The 20,381-nt window shown below is 41.5% G+C and overlaps 1 protein-coding gene across 1 annotated transcript; it reads left to right on the top strand.

The window, feature by feature from the left end:
* Nucleotides 1-531: 531 nt before the first annotated feature.
* Nucleotides 532-20,358, top strand: sh3bp5lb (SH3-binding domain protein 5-like, b; the record flags this gene model as incomplete). Its single annotated transcript, XM_079288148.1, has 6 exons — nucleotides 532-777; nucleotides 1,082-1,144; nucleotides 1,257-1,385; nucleotides 14,438-14,599; nucleotides 18,695-18,868; nucleotides 19,756-20,358. The coding sequence occupies 6 exons, from the start codon at nucleotides 532-534 to the stop codon at nucleotides 20,356-20,358; spliced, it is 1,377 nt and encodes a 458-aa protein (XP_079144274.1).
* Nucleotides 20,359-20,381: the final 23 nt, after the last annotated feature.

Raw genomic sequence — 20,381 nt, 5'->3', positions numbered from 1 at the left:
ATGTTTTATATTTCCAATATTTCCTATCTTACCATACCTGAACGATTTACCTTTTCCCCAACTGTGGAGCAGGCGGTCAGAGAAACTACGCTCTTGGTCATGTGAGCCAGCTGGGCCTTACCCTGAACTACAAAAAGAGGAATAAACCCGGATAGAAGGTAGGTTACCTGAACATGGCACTCTCCTCACAGTCAATGAGAGCCTTCCTTTCCCTGCACCTAAGCAGGCATGGCCACCATGGCGACAAACACTGTTCGAGAGCCCTCAGAAGGCTCACAAATCACAAAATTAGTAAAATAATAAAAACAGAGCAAGAGCAAGGAGGATTATCGCACAGAGCCACTGGTGTCATGCAGTCCACGGACTAAAGCAGCCATGCTACTAGTGGCTAGCATTAGTCCGCCAGTGTTTGTAACGCAGGCTCTGCGACACATTCGAACACTAAGTCTTCATCGTTTTTAGAGTTTCAGCAGTTTTTCAGTGGCCGGGAGGCTAGCGCAGCAAAAACGGCAAAGGACCCACAGGCCGTCGATGGAGCCAGAGACGTCGCGTGAAATCCCGAACGGCTCGGGGTTCCCCAAACCGGCCGCTCCACGGGAGGAGACCCCGGGGGAAGAAGCGAAAGGCGGAGAGTGGAGCACCGTCATGTTGAAGCGGATAGGAGGGGACGAAGAGGAGGCGAAAGCGCCATGCGAGGATGAAGCAGAGAACCCGGGGGAAACCAGAGGGGAAGAGGATGCCGGCAAACACGAGGAAGAGTTGGACCCAAGAATTCAGGTACGATACCAAATGATCATTGTTAGCGACGGAACGTTAGCCAGGCAGAGCAGTGACGGTGTGTGCTTCTTCTTTTACACAAAACGTCCCGTTTTATATGAGTAACGTTACTGATGGCATATTTACTAAGTGAAGCATAAAACATGAACATGTGGCGTTCACGGTGCAGGCTGTCCGCTCCTCTCCGCTCCTCTCACAGACTGGCACCGCTGCATCTCTGGCTACCCCGCACTGAACGCTCAGCCATGCCTTTGTTTCCAGCCCCTCTGTTCGGATTGTGCTTTCATATACATTGTGTTTCCAGGAGGAGCTGGAGCAGCTCAACCAGGCCAGCGACGAGATCAACAAGCTCGAGCTGCAGCTGGATGTGAGCAAGTTGTTTGTGTGCCGACGTTCGTCCTGTAATCACACTCTCAGCGTTCACAGTGTCCATGCAGGCTCGGGCTCACTGGATGTGATTGGTGGTGTGTTTCCTTCAGGATGCCAGGTCCAGCTACAGGAGGATCCTCACTGACTCAGCGAGGACGCTCAATGCTCAGGGCTCCCAGCTCGGTGCATGCATTGAGAAAGCAAGGCCCTACTATGAAGCTCGCAGACTCGCCAAAGAGGTGCGTTTTGTAGCTGCACATTTAGTGTGTGCGCATGGATTAGTAGGAGAGACACACACTCAGTGAACTAGTTCTGCAATGATCCCTTCATGCAGGTTCTGATGGCCGGTGTTAGTTCTAACAGGAGGCTGGAGGCTGTGCTGCTTTTGAATTGTATTATGTTATATTGAGAGGCGTTGGTAACCTTTGGTCCACCTCTCAGTATATTTAGATATAGATATACACCTGTCTGCGTGACCGCTAACCTCGCGATAGACAACTGACACATATTTCAATTGTAACTACACAACAAAGATAGCAACAGATAAATGACCAAAAACAAGACGTCACTTAAAAATAAGACTTAACTGTCTGTCGGTTTTAAGCTAAACTAGACTTAAACTCAGAGAAATCAAATGACTAAAATATGAAACCCTTTATACAATTTCAAAAGAATAAGACTAAGCCTAACTCAAAGTCAGTTGCCAAAATGAACAGTGGTCGTTAGTCAGCACATCATTGTTTTTATTTCATTTAAAAAAGAAAAGACTAGCATCAATAGATCGCCTGCAGTCTGAAGATCCACGTGCACTGAAAAAAAAGAAGTAACATTTACTTGAAAAAAGCTAGGTAACAATTTGCACGCAGAAATTGTGAGTCATTTTTACTCAGATATTCTCAAGTTAAGTTTACTTACTAGTAAGAATTTGTTTTTATCCAAAATATGCAAGTAACTTTTACTTGCAAATTTCTCCCTTAGACATAAAATGTACTTAGCCTGTTAGAGTAATCTTTACTCAGGCTACCTTTGGATCTAATTACAAACCCCAGTAAAAATCAATTAGGTGTTTCATGTATATTTAACCAGCTTTTCTTTACTTTTTCTGTTGAGAAATATTAAGTAATATTTACACAATATATCTTTTATCTACTACTTCTCTACACAACTGTTCAAATATGACTGTTGCATTTTCTAAACTGGGCTACTGTTATTTAATAAAATTGTCTTAACATAAGGCTTCTACAAAACATGAAACATCTTCTTTTAAACTGCAGCAGCTTTACTTGTGAACTGTGAGAGGTCACTGCTGACCGACACACACCAATACCAACATATATAATCTGGCTGGCATTGCCAGACAAAACATTTCTAAATCAGTGCTGCCAATAACAACTTTAAGGACACAAACGCTTAGTCATTTAACAAACACTTTTAATTAGAAACGATGGGTATTGCTTGACAACACTTAGATACACAGATGAAGCCCATGAGCAGAAGCCTTTGCCACACTTTGACAGTCATCAAGAACCTCTTTTCCCTCGATGACGACGAACACATTGTCAGGAGTGAAGCCTTTCTGTGTTGCATTCCCATGGATGACAAGGATCTTCATGACATGTTGAGCATAGTCCTCTTCAATGACATCTTTGAAATTCAAATTTACTAATGTTCATTTTTATGTCTTCGAGTCTGATGCGTTCTCAAAAAAGGACAATAGTGGGGGAATCTAACAAAAATATTGAATGTGTTCAAATGAGTCATTATGTATCTATTCTCAGTGTATATGAGCCCAACATAATTTTGTATAATATTAGTATATGATATCTAAACTTTACCAGGCTGGGTGAATCCAGCATGGGTCTTTGGTTCCTGCAACTCCGCCCTTTGTCCCAAGTATCTCCAGAAAGTTGGTGGTGCAATTGTCGAATTTCGACAAAAAGGTTCGCTCCAGATGAACTGTGGTTATCCTTCTGAACTCCTCATTGATCTGAAAAAAAGACAATAAAAAACAACATGATCAAGATGAGGTAACTTGCTAAAACAATTAATGCAGTAGTCCTGCCAGTATAATGTACTATTGAGCAGCAACACAAACTACGGCCTTCAAAATGAATCAGGGTGTTTTTCTAAGAATTCAAATGTATGTCAAGTTAAACTATAACACTACTAAGTTGATTTTACCTTGCGTCAACTTGCTGATGTCAACTTGCTGATGTCAACTTGCTGATGTCAACGTCGTTTAATATCCTGTGAAATATATAGAGAATTATGTTAAAACATGAACACACAACATTAAATCTGAATTTGACTTAAGTCTTCATATCGATAGCATGTTTTATCCCCACATAAACAAGTCACCATAACGTTAATACTGAGATACACAGCGGGCCTGGTCATGTTGATATGTGACACTAACTCAACACAGTACTGGAACCTTGTTTCATGCCCACAGCCTTCATCATCAAGGACACCACATTGGATAGAGACATAAGAGACAAGTTTAAAACTGATGACAGAAATATTAGTTACTGTAAAAATATGTCAGAATATGATAGTGACAAAATATTGTTACGTTTAGCACACGACCAAAGTGTGCTCGTTACTGCTCAGCTATGACTCCCTGTCTTGTCACATTTCCCTCATTCGACCTCGGCTGCACTTGAGGATGTGAGAGAGAGCGCGCTGTGTGTGTGACTCAGCACAGCACCTGTGTGGCAGAAGTGGGCTTCACTTAACCCAGAGATTCCCAAAGTGGGGTGCGCGAGCTGCCTCTAGGGGGTGCGCGAGAGGAAAAGTGTAATGGCGGTCTGATGGTGTAATAATATTAAATATTTAAAAAAAATGTAATTTTAATTTAAAAACTGTCAGGTGGGACATCTGAAGCTATCAGTCGTAAAAGAGGAGAGGGACAGAGAGAGAGAGAGGAATCGGAGGCGAGGGGAACGGAGAGCTGCGTTGGGGAGAGACCGGGAGAAGAAATCGAGCCAGAGTCAGAGGAAGATGAGACGGAGGAAACCGAAAAGGAGGAAGGGATAGCACAGACAAATCGGGAGCACATCGGCCCATCGCGGAGTCAAGGTGAAAAAAGAGGAAACGAGAGTGAGCATCAGACTGGGAAAAAAAGAGGAAATATGATGAAAAGTATCTGTGTCTGGGCTTCACTTGGATTGGCAACGCAGATTCCCCAAAGCCACAGTGCGTGGTGTGCAGTGAGGTTCTGGCTAACAGTCTGAAGCTCTTATTTACGTCACCACCTGAACACCAAGCAGCCAGTGCAAGTCAAAAGCCCCTTACATTGTTTATATCGAAATTGGAGGAGTTACAAAACAGCCAAAAACAACTGCAGTCTCATTCATGTGTTGGGTCTATAAATGACGCACTACGGGCTTCATATCTGGTTACAGAATAGCGAGAAAGGGGCTACCGCACACAATCACTGAAGACGTGAGCTTGCCAGCTGCCAGAGAGATGGTGGAATGTATGATTGGGGAGAAAGAAGCAAAAAAGTTGGACATGATCCCGGTGTCCAACAACACTGTGTCGCGCTGCATCGATGCTTTGTCCGAAGACATCCTGGCTGCATTAGTCGCTCATTAATTGTAAATTAAATGTGATAATCTGCCTCTGAGCCTGTGCGTGTGTGCTCGCATCCGTATTGCTCTTTAAAAGTGACGCCTTGTGTCACTGAAAGTTATTGAAACTTTGTTGCAGTGTTTCAGGGCGTTTTCACACCTTCAGTTCGTTTGCTTTGTTGCAGTTGCTCCTTTGTTCGGTTTGTGTTCACACTGCAACATTTAACAGCGGACTAAATCTTGTAAACAAATGCACGCGCGAGCAAACTGTTCTCTCATTGGTCCGATTCTTATGCGGCTATGAAGGCTTAAAAGGCTCTGTTGCTTCTTTTTTTAAATTTTATTAAGGGGGGGGGGGTGCGCGAACCCGGTCGGGATGTAAAAGGGGGTGCGTGGCCTAAAAAGTTTGGGAACCGCTGACTTAACCGAAGTAATTCAGCCCCCCTCCCCCCACGTCGACGGAGCGCAGCCGGTCGAGCACCGTGTCCCCAGGCCAACAACTTTTCAAGAGAGAACCCTGTAAAGTCGCGACCAAAAACAGCCACAAAATGTAGCGCAGTGAGCCATGTCTGTAATGCTGGCCCAAGTTAGCTAGCATGATAGCCTAACTAGCTAGCACGCTAAGCTGACCAGTTCGCTACTCTTCAGTATTCACAACTCAAACACCGACTTGACCGAAGGCTCAAGAGCAACGTAGAGCATTCATTAAACATATAACCTACCCCAGTGGCTCCCGTCCATGAAGTTCCTCTCCTCAGGTGAAACTCAGCCGTCCTTCAGGTTCTGCTGTTCCGTCGTCTCATTGAAGAAAGGAGCGCAAAATCTCCTCTGACGTCACCCCGAGTACGTTGCCAGGTTTTACTCGTATTACCCAAGTACATTTTACTTTGTTGTGTCAAGTAGTGCATTCAATACAGTAGTTTAGTAGATATTACTTGGTGTGAATGATTACAATGTACTATTTACAATTTACAATTTACAATGTAAAATGAGGATACATAATTACAAACAAATACCAAGTAACACATTAAGTAAAAGGTGATATTTTAAAGTAAAAGCACTGAAATGATAATTTCTTGTAAAATTTACAAAAATAATCGAGGTAATAATTACAGGGCCAAAAACTCTTTTTTTTCAGTGTGGGAAGCAGCAAGATTATCTTGCTGCTTCCCACGTGGATCTTGTAGACCAGCACCAGACCAGTCACTGTCCAAGGTGCTGATCTGAATGCAGAGCTACAGAAGAATCAGCTGTCATACCACCAGACTACAGAGCAGCTTCTTTTCCCCTCAACTCATCCTCTACTCCACCATTAGTACATGACATGGAACGATTTTGTCATGTCACATTACATATATAGATCCATCTATCCCTCTCTCTCTCTCTCTCTGTTTCCCTGGCACAAAAGGGGAACAAAGACCAGCACAAACTACAAGTTCTACTACAAGTTGAAGGTGATCTATTGGGCCCCATTTCCATATTTTCATTCTTGGACTCCACGAGAGTAGCTTTGCATGATTCATTCTTATTTATCTTAAAGTGGCTCCTCATGCAGACCCTCAGTTCCTCCTCTGTCAGAAACAAGCCCTGGTGGCTCATTGGCCAAAGTTCCAGAAGCCGGGTCAGAGCAGCTCACAGTGATGGTGAGGTCGCCATGGCAGCACCTCAGCACTGATTACATGCCCCTCATACATCGGCACAAGGCAAAGGGAATATTCAGCCACACATGCTGGAGGCCCGATTGCGATCCAGAAAGGAGAGTGAACAGCATGAAGATGACAGCAGGTCTGTGCTTGGTAAGTGTTACGCTCATTACCTGCTTATTGTGTGACATAACGGGGGATTTAGTCTCAATCACAAGCTGTACATGTATTCCTATGTATGCCACTGTTAATAGGTGTGTCGGTGGGTAATGCACAATAATGCTGCCTGAAGTGTAGAAGGTGTGCTCTAGGAAACAACAGAGGTAGCTAGTCAGTAAGATGTTATCTGCTGTCGTCCACCGACTGAATAACGTCTTTCTTCACCGCTGGAGCTGTTTGCTCGGGTACATTACATTCCTACGATGCTCGACGAGCGAGAACATTTTCACATGTGTCATTCATAGTTTGTGACTCTGTCACCGTCTTGTTTTGTGGGACTCACTCTGCCCTCTGCCGTAGTGTCCTGCAGGTGTAGCCAGGAAAATGATTCATATATATATATATATATATATATATATATATATATATATATATATATATATATATATATGTTCACAGCACATCCTCCTTCAGTGGAGCAAACTGTTGGAGAAAGTCAAGAGTTGATTCCTCATGCTTTGACATTTTATTGTGTAGATGTGCATGCATCATTTTTTTCTCAATACACTGAAGGATTTTCCAATTATCAATGTTGGAAACATTATTTTGAATGAATCAATAGATAAATATGTATTTTACAGTGTCACTAATATATATATATACATATATATATATATATATATATATATATATATATATATATATATATATATATATATATATATATATATATATATATATATATATATATATACATATATATGTGTATATATATGTGTATATATATATATACATATATATATATATACATATATATGTGTATATATATATACATATATATATATATATATACATATATATGTGTATATATATATATATACACATATATATATATATATTGTTGAAGCTAGGTGAACTTGTTTTGGTATTTTCTACAACTTGTCTGTAAATGTGCTGCTATTCTGTTATAAAGTGATTACTATATGAAATATGGTATCTGTTTGATTATGAATCATGTTACACAAATAATGATGTCTGTGTTGCTTCCTGAATGAATTTTCCATTTTCTAACGTTGGTTTTATTTTCTCCACATAAGGTTGTAACAAGAATGTTACACGAGTGCCAAACACTCCAATATGCACGACTGACCATCAGACCCTGAACCAACACCGACAATATCCACAGAGCAGCATGTGGCGGTTTGTTCTTCAGTCATTCTGTGTTCCAACATAACATCAAATCATTGACCCATATGTACAAACAGATCATCCCCTATTCCATAACAATACATGACTCAACTTAGAGAAATAAACCAGTAAAGTGTTGTATTTAAAAGAGAAAGTGCACAGTGTATTCATACCAGGGTAGGACATTTACATATTTGTTTGGGGGCAATTTTTGCCCCCACTGCCGCCAGTTTCAAAAAATTGGGGGCATTTTTTGAAACTTGTGAAATAATATTTAACCTTTGTTCAAAATAATAAATATACTTATTTAGGCTTACAATATATGAGCAATTGTCATCAAATGGCAATAAGACGATTAGGCAGTAGTCTACAGATTCAAAGTGTTTTCTTAGATTTTTTTAAACAAAAAACAAACATAAATCAGACAATCATTCAATTTTATTATTATTTATTTGTGGTTATTTATTGTTATTACATTTTTTAAACAACTATTAACAATTTTTAAGTCATCGATGCCTTAATTACATATACATCAGTCATTGTGTGGAATTTTTGAGAAAAACATTTTTATAGCACCTTAAAAATGAAAAAAATGTGCCATTTGAAGGTACAAATTCAGTTCAGAGTTTTTACTGAGTAAAATATCTTAATTGACTGTCAGTCAGTTATTATTCATTTCCAGCAACCCTCATATCAAAGAATAAAGACACTTTTAGGTGTATTTTCCCTTCAACTCACGAGATGCAGGCAGCATGTTTTATACTTAATGTGAATATAATTCATTTAATCTAATTTCCATGATGCAATATTTATACTTTGTTGGTATTCTGAAAACCGGATGTTTCGTCTGAAGAAACCGGATGTTGTCTCACGTTAATCTTTCCGTTAACTTTCAAAGTCCTTCGCTCGCTCCCGATCTGCGCCGTTTGAATGAGTTTACCGTGAATGTCCGCATAGAGGTGCACTAACATGCAAGTGTCTGCTGAGTTGACCGCAGTCTCAGGTCTGATGAAGCGCTCCGTTTTTTTATTTGTTTCGAAAGTTCGGGGGCATTTTTTGCCCCTCTCCTAGTGATATCGGGGGCAAAATGATATTTCTTAGGTAGCATTTTTGCCCTCGTGTATTTCCGACGCTGATTCATACTGATATTGTAGAAGAGATATCTGAGGTAGTATCCTGTTCCCTGGGACTCACAGGACAGAAGTAATTACTTTCTGCATTTACAAATGTTTTTCACTGGATCCAGCAGAATGTATGCAACACAGAAAAGGCAACAGAGCACAAACAGGGATTCTTTTCTGTACTGAAGTCTTCTCTCTCTTTCAGACGTGCAGGTACCTTCTACACCAGGTCTTCAACTGGTCTGGCTGCGGGACCCACCATCACCCCTTAATGACAAGCCGGGACCCAAATTATATATATATATATTTAATTTGGGTATATCTATATTCAAGAAGTCTAGTGGTAGTTGTGGTATTTGTTATAAATACTTGTTGTCACATAGATGTTATGGGAAGCTGTACGTGGGGGGACTTAGGACCCAGGGGAATGGGGGCGAAGCAGGGCAACCTGGGAAGGGGTCTGGACTGTGGGGGTAACGTTAATGTACCGGAGCAGCTTGGAATAAAGAGTTGAGTTAAGAGCAGTCTGTTCTCACGTTTATTTCTAAACACGACAGTAGTAACGTCTCTGTGTAGTCAACTGTCAAATCAAATAAAGAAAGTACATCAATTGTATTTTAACAATTATTTTTCTCATTTTTCAAATTTAACTGGATGATTATAAATAACACATAGAAATACATGAATACATGTTCTTCTCATTTCAAGTAAAATAACGGCTTGATTAAAAAATGAATTACGGAACAAAATTCAATTTAGAAAAATTATTTTCACTGAATTGCCCTGCAGCTTTAAATTCAGTTCATTTAGTGTGAAGTGAAAAAGCCACAATATAATATTTTTATCATCGACTAAAAAGAGAAATTAGTGTTTGAAGAATTCACCTCTATGAGTCTGTCCAGTCAGAGTCTAATGACTCTGGTCTCTCTGGTCATTTCTCTCTTTTGGAAATCATCCTATGATTTGACTTTCACATCCCACAGCTCAACAGTCCTGCTCTGCTGTCTGTATCCTCGTCTCTCCCCGTGTGTCACGGTGTCTGAACATCTCACTGAGTCAGGAAACTTGTCAGAATACTCATATTTGATTGGCTGAGCTGCATCACGTGATGTGATTCACACCGCACCCAAAATTGGGTTGCGGACCCACCAGTTGAGAATCACTGTTCTACACCACAGTGGTAAGTCTGTCACCGTAAAATACACCTCAGGGTCGTCTTCCTGGCGTGTGTTGTTGGTCCGATGCTCCAGGAGTTTGCTCATCCTGCTGGCAACTCCTGGTCTGTGCACTCAGGGCCTCTGGGACGGGGTTGTGTGAGCTCCTCTTTGTACCTGGCAGGATGTGGAAACCAATGTCGAGAAGAGTCATCAGGTCAAAATATGATGTTTACACATGTTTTCCTGTGTTTTAGGACTAATGCTAAAGTTTGAAGGAGGAAGAAGTTTACTGTTTATTACTGATATTATCTGTGATATTCAGCATTTTTGTATATAAATTAGAACAAGTATCAAAATTTGATGTCGTTACAGTCAAATGTTACGGTGGATCTTTTACATTTGTACACTATTAGTTATAATGAAATATTTTCAACTTACTGAATGTTTCCTTTACATTCTACCGTCTTTGACTTTGACCCGGTGGCACCGATGACAAGCTTTAAGAATAACTATAGAAATAGACCATCTTCTCTCCGACGGTCTCTCTACTGATGGAGCTCTGATAGAGGATCAGGATTCATTGAGACTGTTTGATAACCAGTTAAAGGTCCTCACAGTAACTTTAAGCTCACTATTTGAACCGTGTATCCACTATCTCTGCCGGCACCATGATTCATCAGGGGTGATTCATGAGTGGATGAAATAAAGGCTTCAGGCTGCTTGGTGCACAGCTGTATTGCTATGTGCAACTGTTAGCTCCCTAAATAGCTACATTGTTAACGCTTGTTGTCTGCACCAAAACTGTATTCATCTCAGTAATATAATATTACCTGCAATTTTTTGGGCGCACTGTTCCTGGAGCAGATGACCATTTAAAGCAGGGGTCCCAAACTCCCGGCCCGCGGGCCGAATTCGGCCCGCCACGTCATTTTATGTGGCCCGCGAATCCGCCAGCAAAAAAAAAAGTTAAATTATTATTATTTTATTTTTATTTTTATTTTTTTAAGTTAGACTAATAATAATAAAAATATCCCTATTGTCGAAATTATGAGATAGAAAGTCGAAGTTATTCGATACAAAGTCATAACTATGATACAAAGTCATAATTCTGAGATAGAAAGTCAAAATTATGAGATTGACAGTCAAAATTATGAGATACTTAAACACAGTCATAGAAGCAGCTGTTTGGCTGCTTACTGTACATTTAACATGGAAATGTATTGTGAGCACATTGAAGACTACTTTAAACTGTGAATGCAGAGAGTTATCAATATGTTACGAGTAGTTACATTTACAACCGGCCCTTTGCGGGCGACCATGATGCTGATGTGGCCCGGAGTGAAAATGAGTTTGAGAGCCCTGATTTAAAGAAATCAGCAGGAACTGATGTCAGCGTTGTGAGTGTTCACAACGGTCAGAAGCCAGTCTGAAGCCTGATGTTTCTGATCTTTATTTCATCATCTGATAGTTTGGCCACATTTAATATGAACATCTGACATTGTACCGTGAGGTCAAAGTTACGTGAAGTGAAATAAGGAGAAGCATATTAGGTCCCCTTTAAGGGATTCATAGGAGACACATTGCCACCATCCAATGTTGTATGTTCAGTAATGTTGGACACGTGACAAACGTGTGTTCATGATTTGTTTCATTTATTTATTCTGTGGGACAATTCGCATTGATCAACATCACTGTTAATGTGCTGGTGTTCTGTTGGAACCGAACAAAGCAAAGCAGGCTGTCAACAGCTGAGCAGGATAAATAGGTCAGGGGAGTAGGGCAGCATCAAGCAAAGTAGTTAGAAAGCACACAATCGATACAAAACAATGTTATTTTATTTGTACAGCCAAATATCACAAATTTGCCTCCCAGGGCTTTACAATCTTTACAAAATACAACATCCTCTGTCCCAGGACCCTCACATCTGGAAAGGAAAAACTCCCCCAAATAAAACCCCCAAAAACGAACCTCAGGGAGAGCAACAGAGGAGGACCCTATCTCAGGGAGGACAGACCTCAGGGAGAGCAACAGAGGAGGACCCTCTCTCAGGGAGGACAGACCTCAGGGAGAGCAACAGAGGAGGACCCTCTCAGGGAGGACAGACCTCAGGGAGAGCAACAGAGGAGGACCCTCTCAGGGAGGACAGACCTCAGGGAGAGCAACAGAGGAGGACCCTCTCAGGGAGGACAGACCTCAGGGAGAGCAACAGAGGAGGACCCTCTCTCAGGGAGGACAGACGTGTGATCGATGTCGTGTGAACAGAATGAACAACAAAACAGTAAATCCATAGCAAAGAAATGATAAATATAATGAAGTAACATTAGTAGAAGTAGCACTAATAATAGCAGAATAAAAGCAGTAATATTAACAGTCATAGAAATGGAAATGTGACCAATAATAATCATAGTATTAATAGCAGCAGAGAGCGTCAGGCAGAGCCACGGTCCATGGAGAGCTGTGAGAATACACAGTCGTACTGGATAATAGTAATAAGTCGTTTCTTTGATGTCGGTAAACCACAGCTGATACTGAATGATTCGTCTGTAATGGAGAATGATTGATTATGTAAAGCTTTTAACCTTTGAAGGACTGGGGCCTGAGTAGTCAGGATTAATCAACATGCTGAGGACTCATCTGCATCTGTAATTGAACGAAGAGCAGAGGTCTAATCGAAAGCAATAAAGCAAATAATAGATCATCAATCTGAACTGTTTACCACTGTCAGTTATGAAAATGCAAATTATAAAATGAGGAAAAGGTCTTTAGTGTCACATCAATGATGTTCATATGCAGATTTCAATAGCCTTTGCTTTGTTCTTACTTAAATCACTACATGTTTGCCTATCATGTAAAGACTCCATACGATGAAAGGCATGATCACCAACAGTGATGCAGTTATTCTTCTGATATTTCCTGGTGTCCTTCACCAGCCTTCCTGCTGGTCTCTCATGCAGACGTGGATCAGACATTCCCATGTGATCACAGTAACCTTGACTGTCACTATTCCCCCAAACTAACACCGGCCTTCGAGCCGCTGAGCTGCGTGTGGGATGTGTCCTTTAATCAGGACAAAGCCAGTGACGTTGAGCTCTTGAGGGCCTAGAGCACATTTCCATATGATAGATGAGATTCCATAACTTTTGACAGGAGAAATATCACAATCTTTCTCTCACAAATAAAAAAGTTGACTTCATTGGTAATAAAACAATAATAATCTCAATTCACAAATACACTACGGGGTTAATAAAAACAAGCTAATTAAGTCAACTAAACTTAGCTATCGTTGCACTATTGTTTGGTTCATTTAATTTAATATTATTCTATGTTGTTGTATATATTGTGCATTTTTATATTTCATAATTTTTACTCTGTTATTTGTATTGCTTTGCTTTACCTGTACTGAGAAATGCTGCTGTACATGAAGTACCTATCTATCTAATCTTAGCATTGTTATTCAATAGCACAGAACTTATAGCATTGAAACGTTTTACTTTACAAACCACATATATCTATTGATTGATTTTGAATCCCCCTCTCTGAAATGTCCACTATTTGTTTTGTAGGGATTATGAATTCAGAAGCAAACAGCTTTCTTCAAGTCGCCTAAATTCAAATTCTGAATCGAGAGAGAAGTTGAAACCCTCTTTTCTGACCCGCACACAGCTGACCTTTCATGGCCTGAAGTGGGCATGAATGTGGGGTTGTAATAGAATACAGAAGATCCACAAAGCCCACACCTGAGCTTCTCTAATTGAAGCTTTGAGATGCTGCATTGCTTCAGCGCAGAGTGTGACTCAGGGATCGAAGGCTTTTCCATGCCAGTAAATGAACCAGTGTGCTTGTAGTGCTACAAAGGTCATATCCGTACACCAGGCTCAGCTTATGTGGTTTTTCCCCCATGAGATACCGAACGGCATCAGAGAACCCAGTTATCAGCCTTCCACAAATATCTTGAGTTTACAAAATGTAGTTACAAAAATATGAACAAGAGAGGCAGAAAGCAATACCAATCAGTCCCATATGGACTCTTCACTGGGATACATCTCAGAGAGTTTAACCAGAGAAATGCAATCAGTGAAGCGCTTTGAGCTGCGTCAGGACGCGTCCACAGTCATGACAATTATAGTGGTCAATTCAAATTCTATATTTAAAGAAAGAAATTGGTATTTCTCGATACATTTTTTATGAAGTTTGGTTTAGTTGTATTTTGTAACACAATTTAAAGATCAATAATATCACAGTGCAGGATGAGGCAGAAAGCCCACGGGGCTTATTTGAAACCTCCACTTACATAATATTACAATTTCACAATATTACAGAGAACACAAAATGAATACACATAAGATATGTTTAATTTGGTAGCAGCTCTGGGAGGTATCCTTTAAATGAATGCTCCTTTTCATTGTTGCAGTAGATGAAAGTTGATGAAGCTGCTGCCGTCTGCTCCCCAGGCCCAACAGGAGACCCAGAAGGCAGCTCTGAGATATGAGAGGGCCGTGTCCATGCACACTGCTGCCAGAGAGATGGTGTATGTGGCAGAGCAGGGCCTCTTGGCTGACAGGAACACCATGGACCCAACCTGGCAGGAGATGCTGAACCACGCCACCGCTAAGGTACACACCCAGGCTTCTCCTGGTTTTGATGCATTCTATACGGGCAAAAAGGAGGGCAATGTGTGAGACCTTTATCTTCAGGTTTACCTGGAAAGAGGAAAGTGATAATAAATAAAAGACTACAGATTTCTAAACATTTAGCCCAACAACAACATGTCATGTTGTTCACTCAATGTATCTAGACAGGGATGGTATAGCTTTGTATGGCATTGTTTATTTGATATTTGGAACCTTTGAGTCACTAACATCTCCAACAACAGAGGCAGATCCAGTGACCACGGCTCTGCAGAGAGAACTTTAACAGCAGCAGTACAGAGAACAGCATCGATGATGTATTACAGTCGAAAGCTTAATGGGAGCTCGAGTTCACTGAATGCTTATGAACTAATACTTGTTTAACATTGTTACATTATTGAATTGGATATCAAAATCATTTTGTTGTTGTTAAATTTTGGACTTTGTCCAATACCAATCTTTACTGAGCATGAACGCAGCACAATGTAATTGGATGTGATCTCCGTGCGTTAGCTGTCACAGCCAACGTTACGATCTCTCCTCCGCCTGATTCCATGTGTGCTGTTCACATTGTTCATGATCAGTTCAGCGACTACAGTACGTAAACGCTGGTCTCACGATTGCACATTTCTACTGAATATTGTCCGACAACACTTTATTTCACACTGTGTTGGTTAAACTGTGTAATTATTCCGCTCTGGGTATAGAAATAGTGAGATCAGGCTTCACTGAGCTGTTACATCCAGTGTACAAGGTCTGCAAGAAAAACAAAAAGAAACTATCAAAAACCTTCTAGAAAATAATGAATAAAATGAAACTCTCCTTAGTGATGAGGTCACTATAGTCAGATGAATCTAGTGCTAATCTGACATTAATAATGATGTCTCCCTGCATGAATCCAGATTGTTCTTTAATAATCGTGCCGAGCCTTTTTTCAGTCACATTAAAGAAATGTTCAGTCTATATTTCCCTTCTTCAGTCCATTCCTGCCTTGACTTAACGAAGCCGCTCTGGTCTTTGCTCATTGACTTACTGAACCGATTCTTATCAGTGCTGATAATCAAAGTGAATCCTGATCGGACAAACATTCCTTTTCTTTTCTAAAAACATTTTCTTCTGTTTCCTGTTTGATTTTGGAATTTATTTAACAAATTTTATTGTCACTTTCCTAATTTAATATCTAAAAAAATGTCCCAATAGTACCTACATTTATTGATAGAACATGGCTGTGTTCAGTACATTTCTCTGATGAGCAGTGTTGGGCGTAATGCATTTGGCGATCAGACCGTATATCGAAGATTGAAGGATGATCACTCATTGTTTTTTCCGAGTCCAATATCTGGGGGATTTTAACTCATTTACTCTCAGAACGAAGATGTAATTCAAATATCTCTTAAAGCTGCGACCTCCTGTACATTTAGAGATGTTTCTGGCAGAGTGGCATGTTTACATTAGTTTGCAATTCAAGTAATCAGTTATTTAGCTACATTTTCAGATAAGCATTACGTTACAAGAACATCACAGGGAAATCCACATTGATTATTTATTTTAAAAAACAAACTCATTTGGAATTATTTTTTTAACCCTACAATATTGTCTCAATGTCAATATCCAGGTATCTGGTAAAAACAAATATCCTGATTTGAGATATTCTCCATATTACACAGTTCAATGCGATTTGTGCCAGGGGGATCAGCATCTGTCAGCTGCGAAGAACTTAACTTCAAATTTGAAGAAGCACGTTCATCTGCACAGCAGGGTGGTGAGGAGCATCGAGGAGAACGATGGCGGTGCTACAGCTCCGGAACAGCAGCGGCTTTCGGCTGTCACTGCGAGGGAAATACATGGTGGAGGAGATGCCAACAATACCAACTGTAGAGTCTCCATCTTTCATAAGATCATTCATAAAATCCCGATGAAGTGTAACATGGAGGACAGTTCCTGACAGCTAGCTACCTCGTCATATTAAAGAGCTGTAACCGTAGTCAGTACATTCAGGAGGACACATGCCCTCTGGACCAGGGGTTCTTAACCTTTTTGACCTCGGGGCCCAACTTTTCAAGTACAAAGTGTCCCGGGGCCCATTCAAATATTAACACTTAGTTTAACAAATTGATCTCACTCTTGGTTTGACTTGTATTCAATAACTATATTGTTACCTGTACAACTCCACCCCTATTTTGGAGCAAAACCGCCTAAAATGACAAACCCAAATTAAAATGGCTGTAGCTTCTGAACCACTCTGACTATATGCATCAAAAGTGTCAGACAACCTGTAGGTCATACAGAAACAGAGCAGTGGGCCTTTGGAGTCAGTAAAAATTGAAGATTTTTGTCTGCATAAAATAAAAAAGTATCTTTCAGTATAAATAACTGCCGGTGGCTGTATCTGTACAGGTAAAGGACAGTGTAGGGCTGTAACTACACTATCAGTGAACAACTGCCTCACATTTGAAGATTGGACAAAGTATGACCATTCTACAGAGTTTCTTCATGAAGAGATCCAGGCGGAGCTCTAAAAGGACATTTGGAGACCCAAATGGACACATGGTAACCAAATGATATTCTGACACACTAAAGGTGTTTCTCCCTTTATATTTTGATATTATATTATTTCCCTTTTATTTTTAGCCTTTGCAAACTGCAAAAACTATGTATATATGGTCGAAGACATGGTGTGTGAGTAGCGGACTTGCTGTGCTTAATGGCTGCGACCGAGCACACGATCGAGCATGAGAATAGCTCAGTTACGCAAACGTTGGTTGACGGCTTATGGAAGAGGAGGATAAGGTTTGTAGTATAAGTACTAGCGTTTTCTGAAGGCAGTAGCTCCATGGTAACATCCGCTAGCACGTTGTCGGGTCTGTAATGTGTCTTTTTCTGTCGAAATGCTGCAAGATACGACTTGCAGCGGTTATGGCGACTTTGGACAGTGTGTGTGTGGGCTCCTTTTGTGGGGAAACCATAAGAAATGAAAGAAAATCAATGATTTCTTTGCAAAGATGAGGATTTTGGGCATGCTGGGATACCAAACACGGACATGTTTTGTGACGTATTTGCGCAAACAAGCCGTAGGAATGGAAGGGGAGGGGATCGAGGATGCCGGTGTCCTCACGGAGTTGAACAGGCAAAACCCTTGTTAAATAAATGAGATGATACAATGTGATGATCACAAAGACATTTATTATCATGTGTATGTAAACCTGCATACACAACAAGAAGCCCAACAGACTTTCCCACGAGCGTTGGATGTTTCGTCGCTACGTGTCGCTTTATTTTTGAAGACTTCAGTGCTTCGTTTGATAGCATTAGACAAATGCTTCGTTTGATAGCATTAGCCCACATTCCACACACTGCCTCGTTGCCTCCGTTCACAAAGCCGTACTTAAGAAAGTCAGGGTTGTACTTGCACACACATTTAGACTTTGGGGGGGGGGGGGTATGGCACCACTGTCGTCTTCATTTTTTCTTTTTAATAACTTATCCATAACTTTCGCTACAGGCTAGCGGCTAGCTGAGTGTCTTCTTCTGCTTATTGCAGTTTGTTAAACAACTGACTGACGCATTACCGCCACCAGGTGGTGGGAAGCTATATTGTAACTGAGCGTCTCATGGATAACAGTAATATCTCTGGTGTCTTCAATTGATAACCTATGCGGTCCCGCGGCCCTCGCGGCCCACAGGTACAAAACTGAAAGTTTTTTGCGGCCCTCTAGGTGACGCTCGCGGCCCAATCATGGGCCCCATGGTTAAGAATCACTGCTCTGGACGATATAACCAACGTGCAAAGGAAAGGGCGACTGTGGCTCAGTGGTCCATGTCAATGAGTCCTTGGGCAGGACACTTAACCCCAAATTGAGATAATGTGCATATATACTCTGTTTTAACGATTCATTGTTGTTCGGGTTAGAAAGGGTTAGTGTTAAAGAGCTTTGAGTGGTCGGAAGACGAGAAAAGCACTGTACAAGTACAGTCCATTTACCCGTTACTAACAGTGGTAAAGGTGGGGTTCACAGAAGCTCCTGTGTGGTTGTGTGGTTATGCCGTGTTCCTCTCAGTCATTCTTCCTGTACTGGTCAGGTGAACGAGGCGGAAGAGGAGCGCCTCCGCAGTGAGCGGGAGCACCAGCGAGTCACACAGCTCTGCCAGGAGGCCGAGGCTCGAGTCCAGACCCTCCAGAAAGCCCTAAAGAAGGTCATCCTCAAATCCAAGCCGTACTTTGAACTCAAGGCTCAATTCAATCACATTCTGGAGGTTTGTACCAGCAGCAATCCTTTCTTACATCATAGCTAATACACACCATGTGTTCATACTGTACTCCACAAGCTGATGATGTCCTCTGCATGATACTCTACATGATGTAGCAGCTTTTTCGCTGATGTACTTCACCTTCAGTTTCAGCTGCCATGTTAATGCAGAGTCAGCAGAATGTGTTTGTGGTAATGGACGGGATTTACCTTGCATGCAGACATTTGTGGATCTGGGACAGTGCAAACTGCTGATCAAAGAATTCAACTTTCTGTGACTTTCATGGGAATTTTGACAATCTCCCACTTTGTTGAGAGATTTGAACAAATTGAAGGGGTTGAGTGGGAAACAGAGTTGATTTCTGATTTTGTGGATCTTTGAATGTTTCGTGCTACTGTTGATATCTTCAGTTGTAGCTTACAAGCCGCGTAGGCCTGTGATTGATGCAACCTGCTGTCATTAGCAGTTGTTTCCTGACACCAACCTGTCTGATCATGTTTTTAAGTAAAGCTGTAAGCTTGAGACTGCCTCTGTCATATCATAGGATCCTTACTTATATTTGATTTATGGTGTTTGTGGATATGCTAACATGTTCACCATAGCAACTTTATAAAGTGATGCCAATGCTTGTTGCTTGTAACATTGCCCCAAGTGGCCACAGATCAATTCATGCAGCTTTAAAAAAAAAAATCAAAAACTTGAAAAAGGAAGTTTAATGGTGAAGATAGTTGGATGTAAACAATGGGATGTTAAAGCCAGTGACTGACGTCAATGATTTGACTGTACAGTTTTCTGTAAGTCATGTTCCCTTTACTTGATTGGTAAAACCAAAATACAATTAGATACAAATATTAATGACTGTCGAGTGACATGTGTCTATTCACTTTTTTCAGGAACATAAGGCTAGAGTAGTACAGCTGGAGGAGCGGGTGGCGAAGGTAAAGACACGTTACTCTGTGGCCCTGCGGAACCTGGAGCAGATCAGCGAGCAGATCCACGCACAGAGGGGGCGAATAAGGGCCAGCAGGGGGCGTCCTGCAGTCTGCGGGGGGCGGAGCTCCCCTGTAGGTGCTGAGGCTGAAGTCAGAGCCACCGTTGGGATTCGCATCGGGGGTAGCTGTGCGGGAGTCAGCGTAGTAGAGAGCAACTGGGCGGACGGAGAGAAAACCAGGCTGTGGGTGGAGAGGCACAGAGAGAGTGGCTGGGGCCAGAGGGAGCGGCTGGAGGCAGAGCAGGCCGGCTCAGACTGCATGTCAGTCATCAGCCTGCAGACCATCGCCTCTGACCTGCAGAAGTGTGACTCGGTGGAACACCTGGGAGACATGAGCGACGCTGGGAGTGTTCTTGGTGAGGAGTGGGACCGCGGCAGGAAGCCTAACCAGGAGCCAGTCAGCAGGGAGGAAGTGACCAAGGAGCCCCCGCAGGAGAAGGGAGGGGTTACCAAAGAACAGCAGGAGAGCTTCATCAAGCAGCATCACAGAAGTGTTAGTCTATGATAGTCAGGAGCAAGCAGGTGACT

The sequence above is a fragment of the Melanostigma gelatinosum genome, assembly GCF_949748355.1.
Source record: "Melanostigma gelatinosum genome assembly, chromosome: 17".
NCBI lineage: Eukaryota > Metazoa > Chordata > Actinopteri > Perciformes > Zoarcidae > Melanostigma > Melanostigma gelatinosum.
This window is presented reverse-complemented; position numbering and strand designations above follow the sequence as displayed.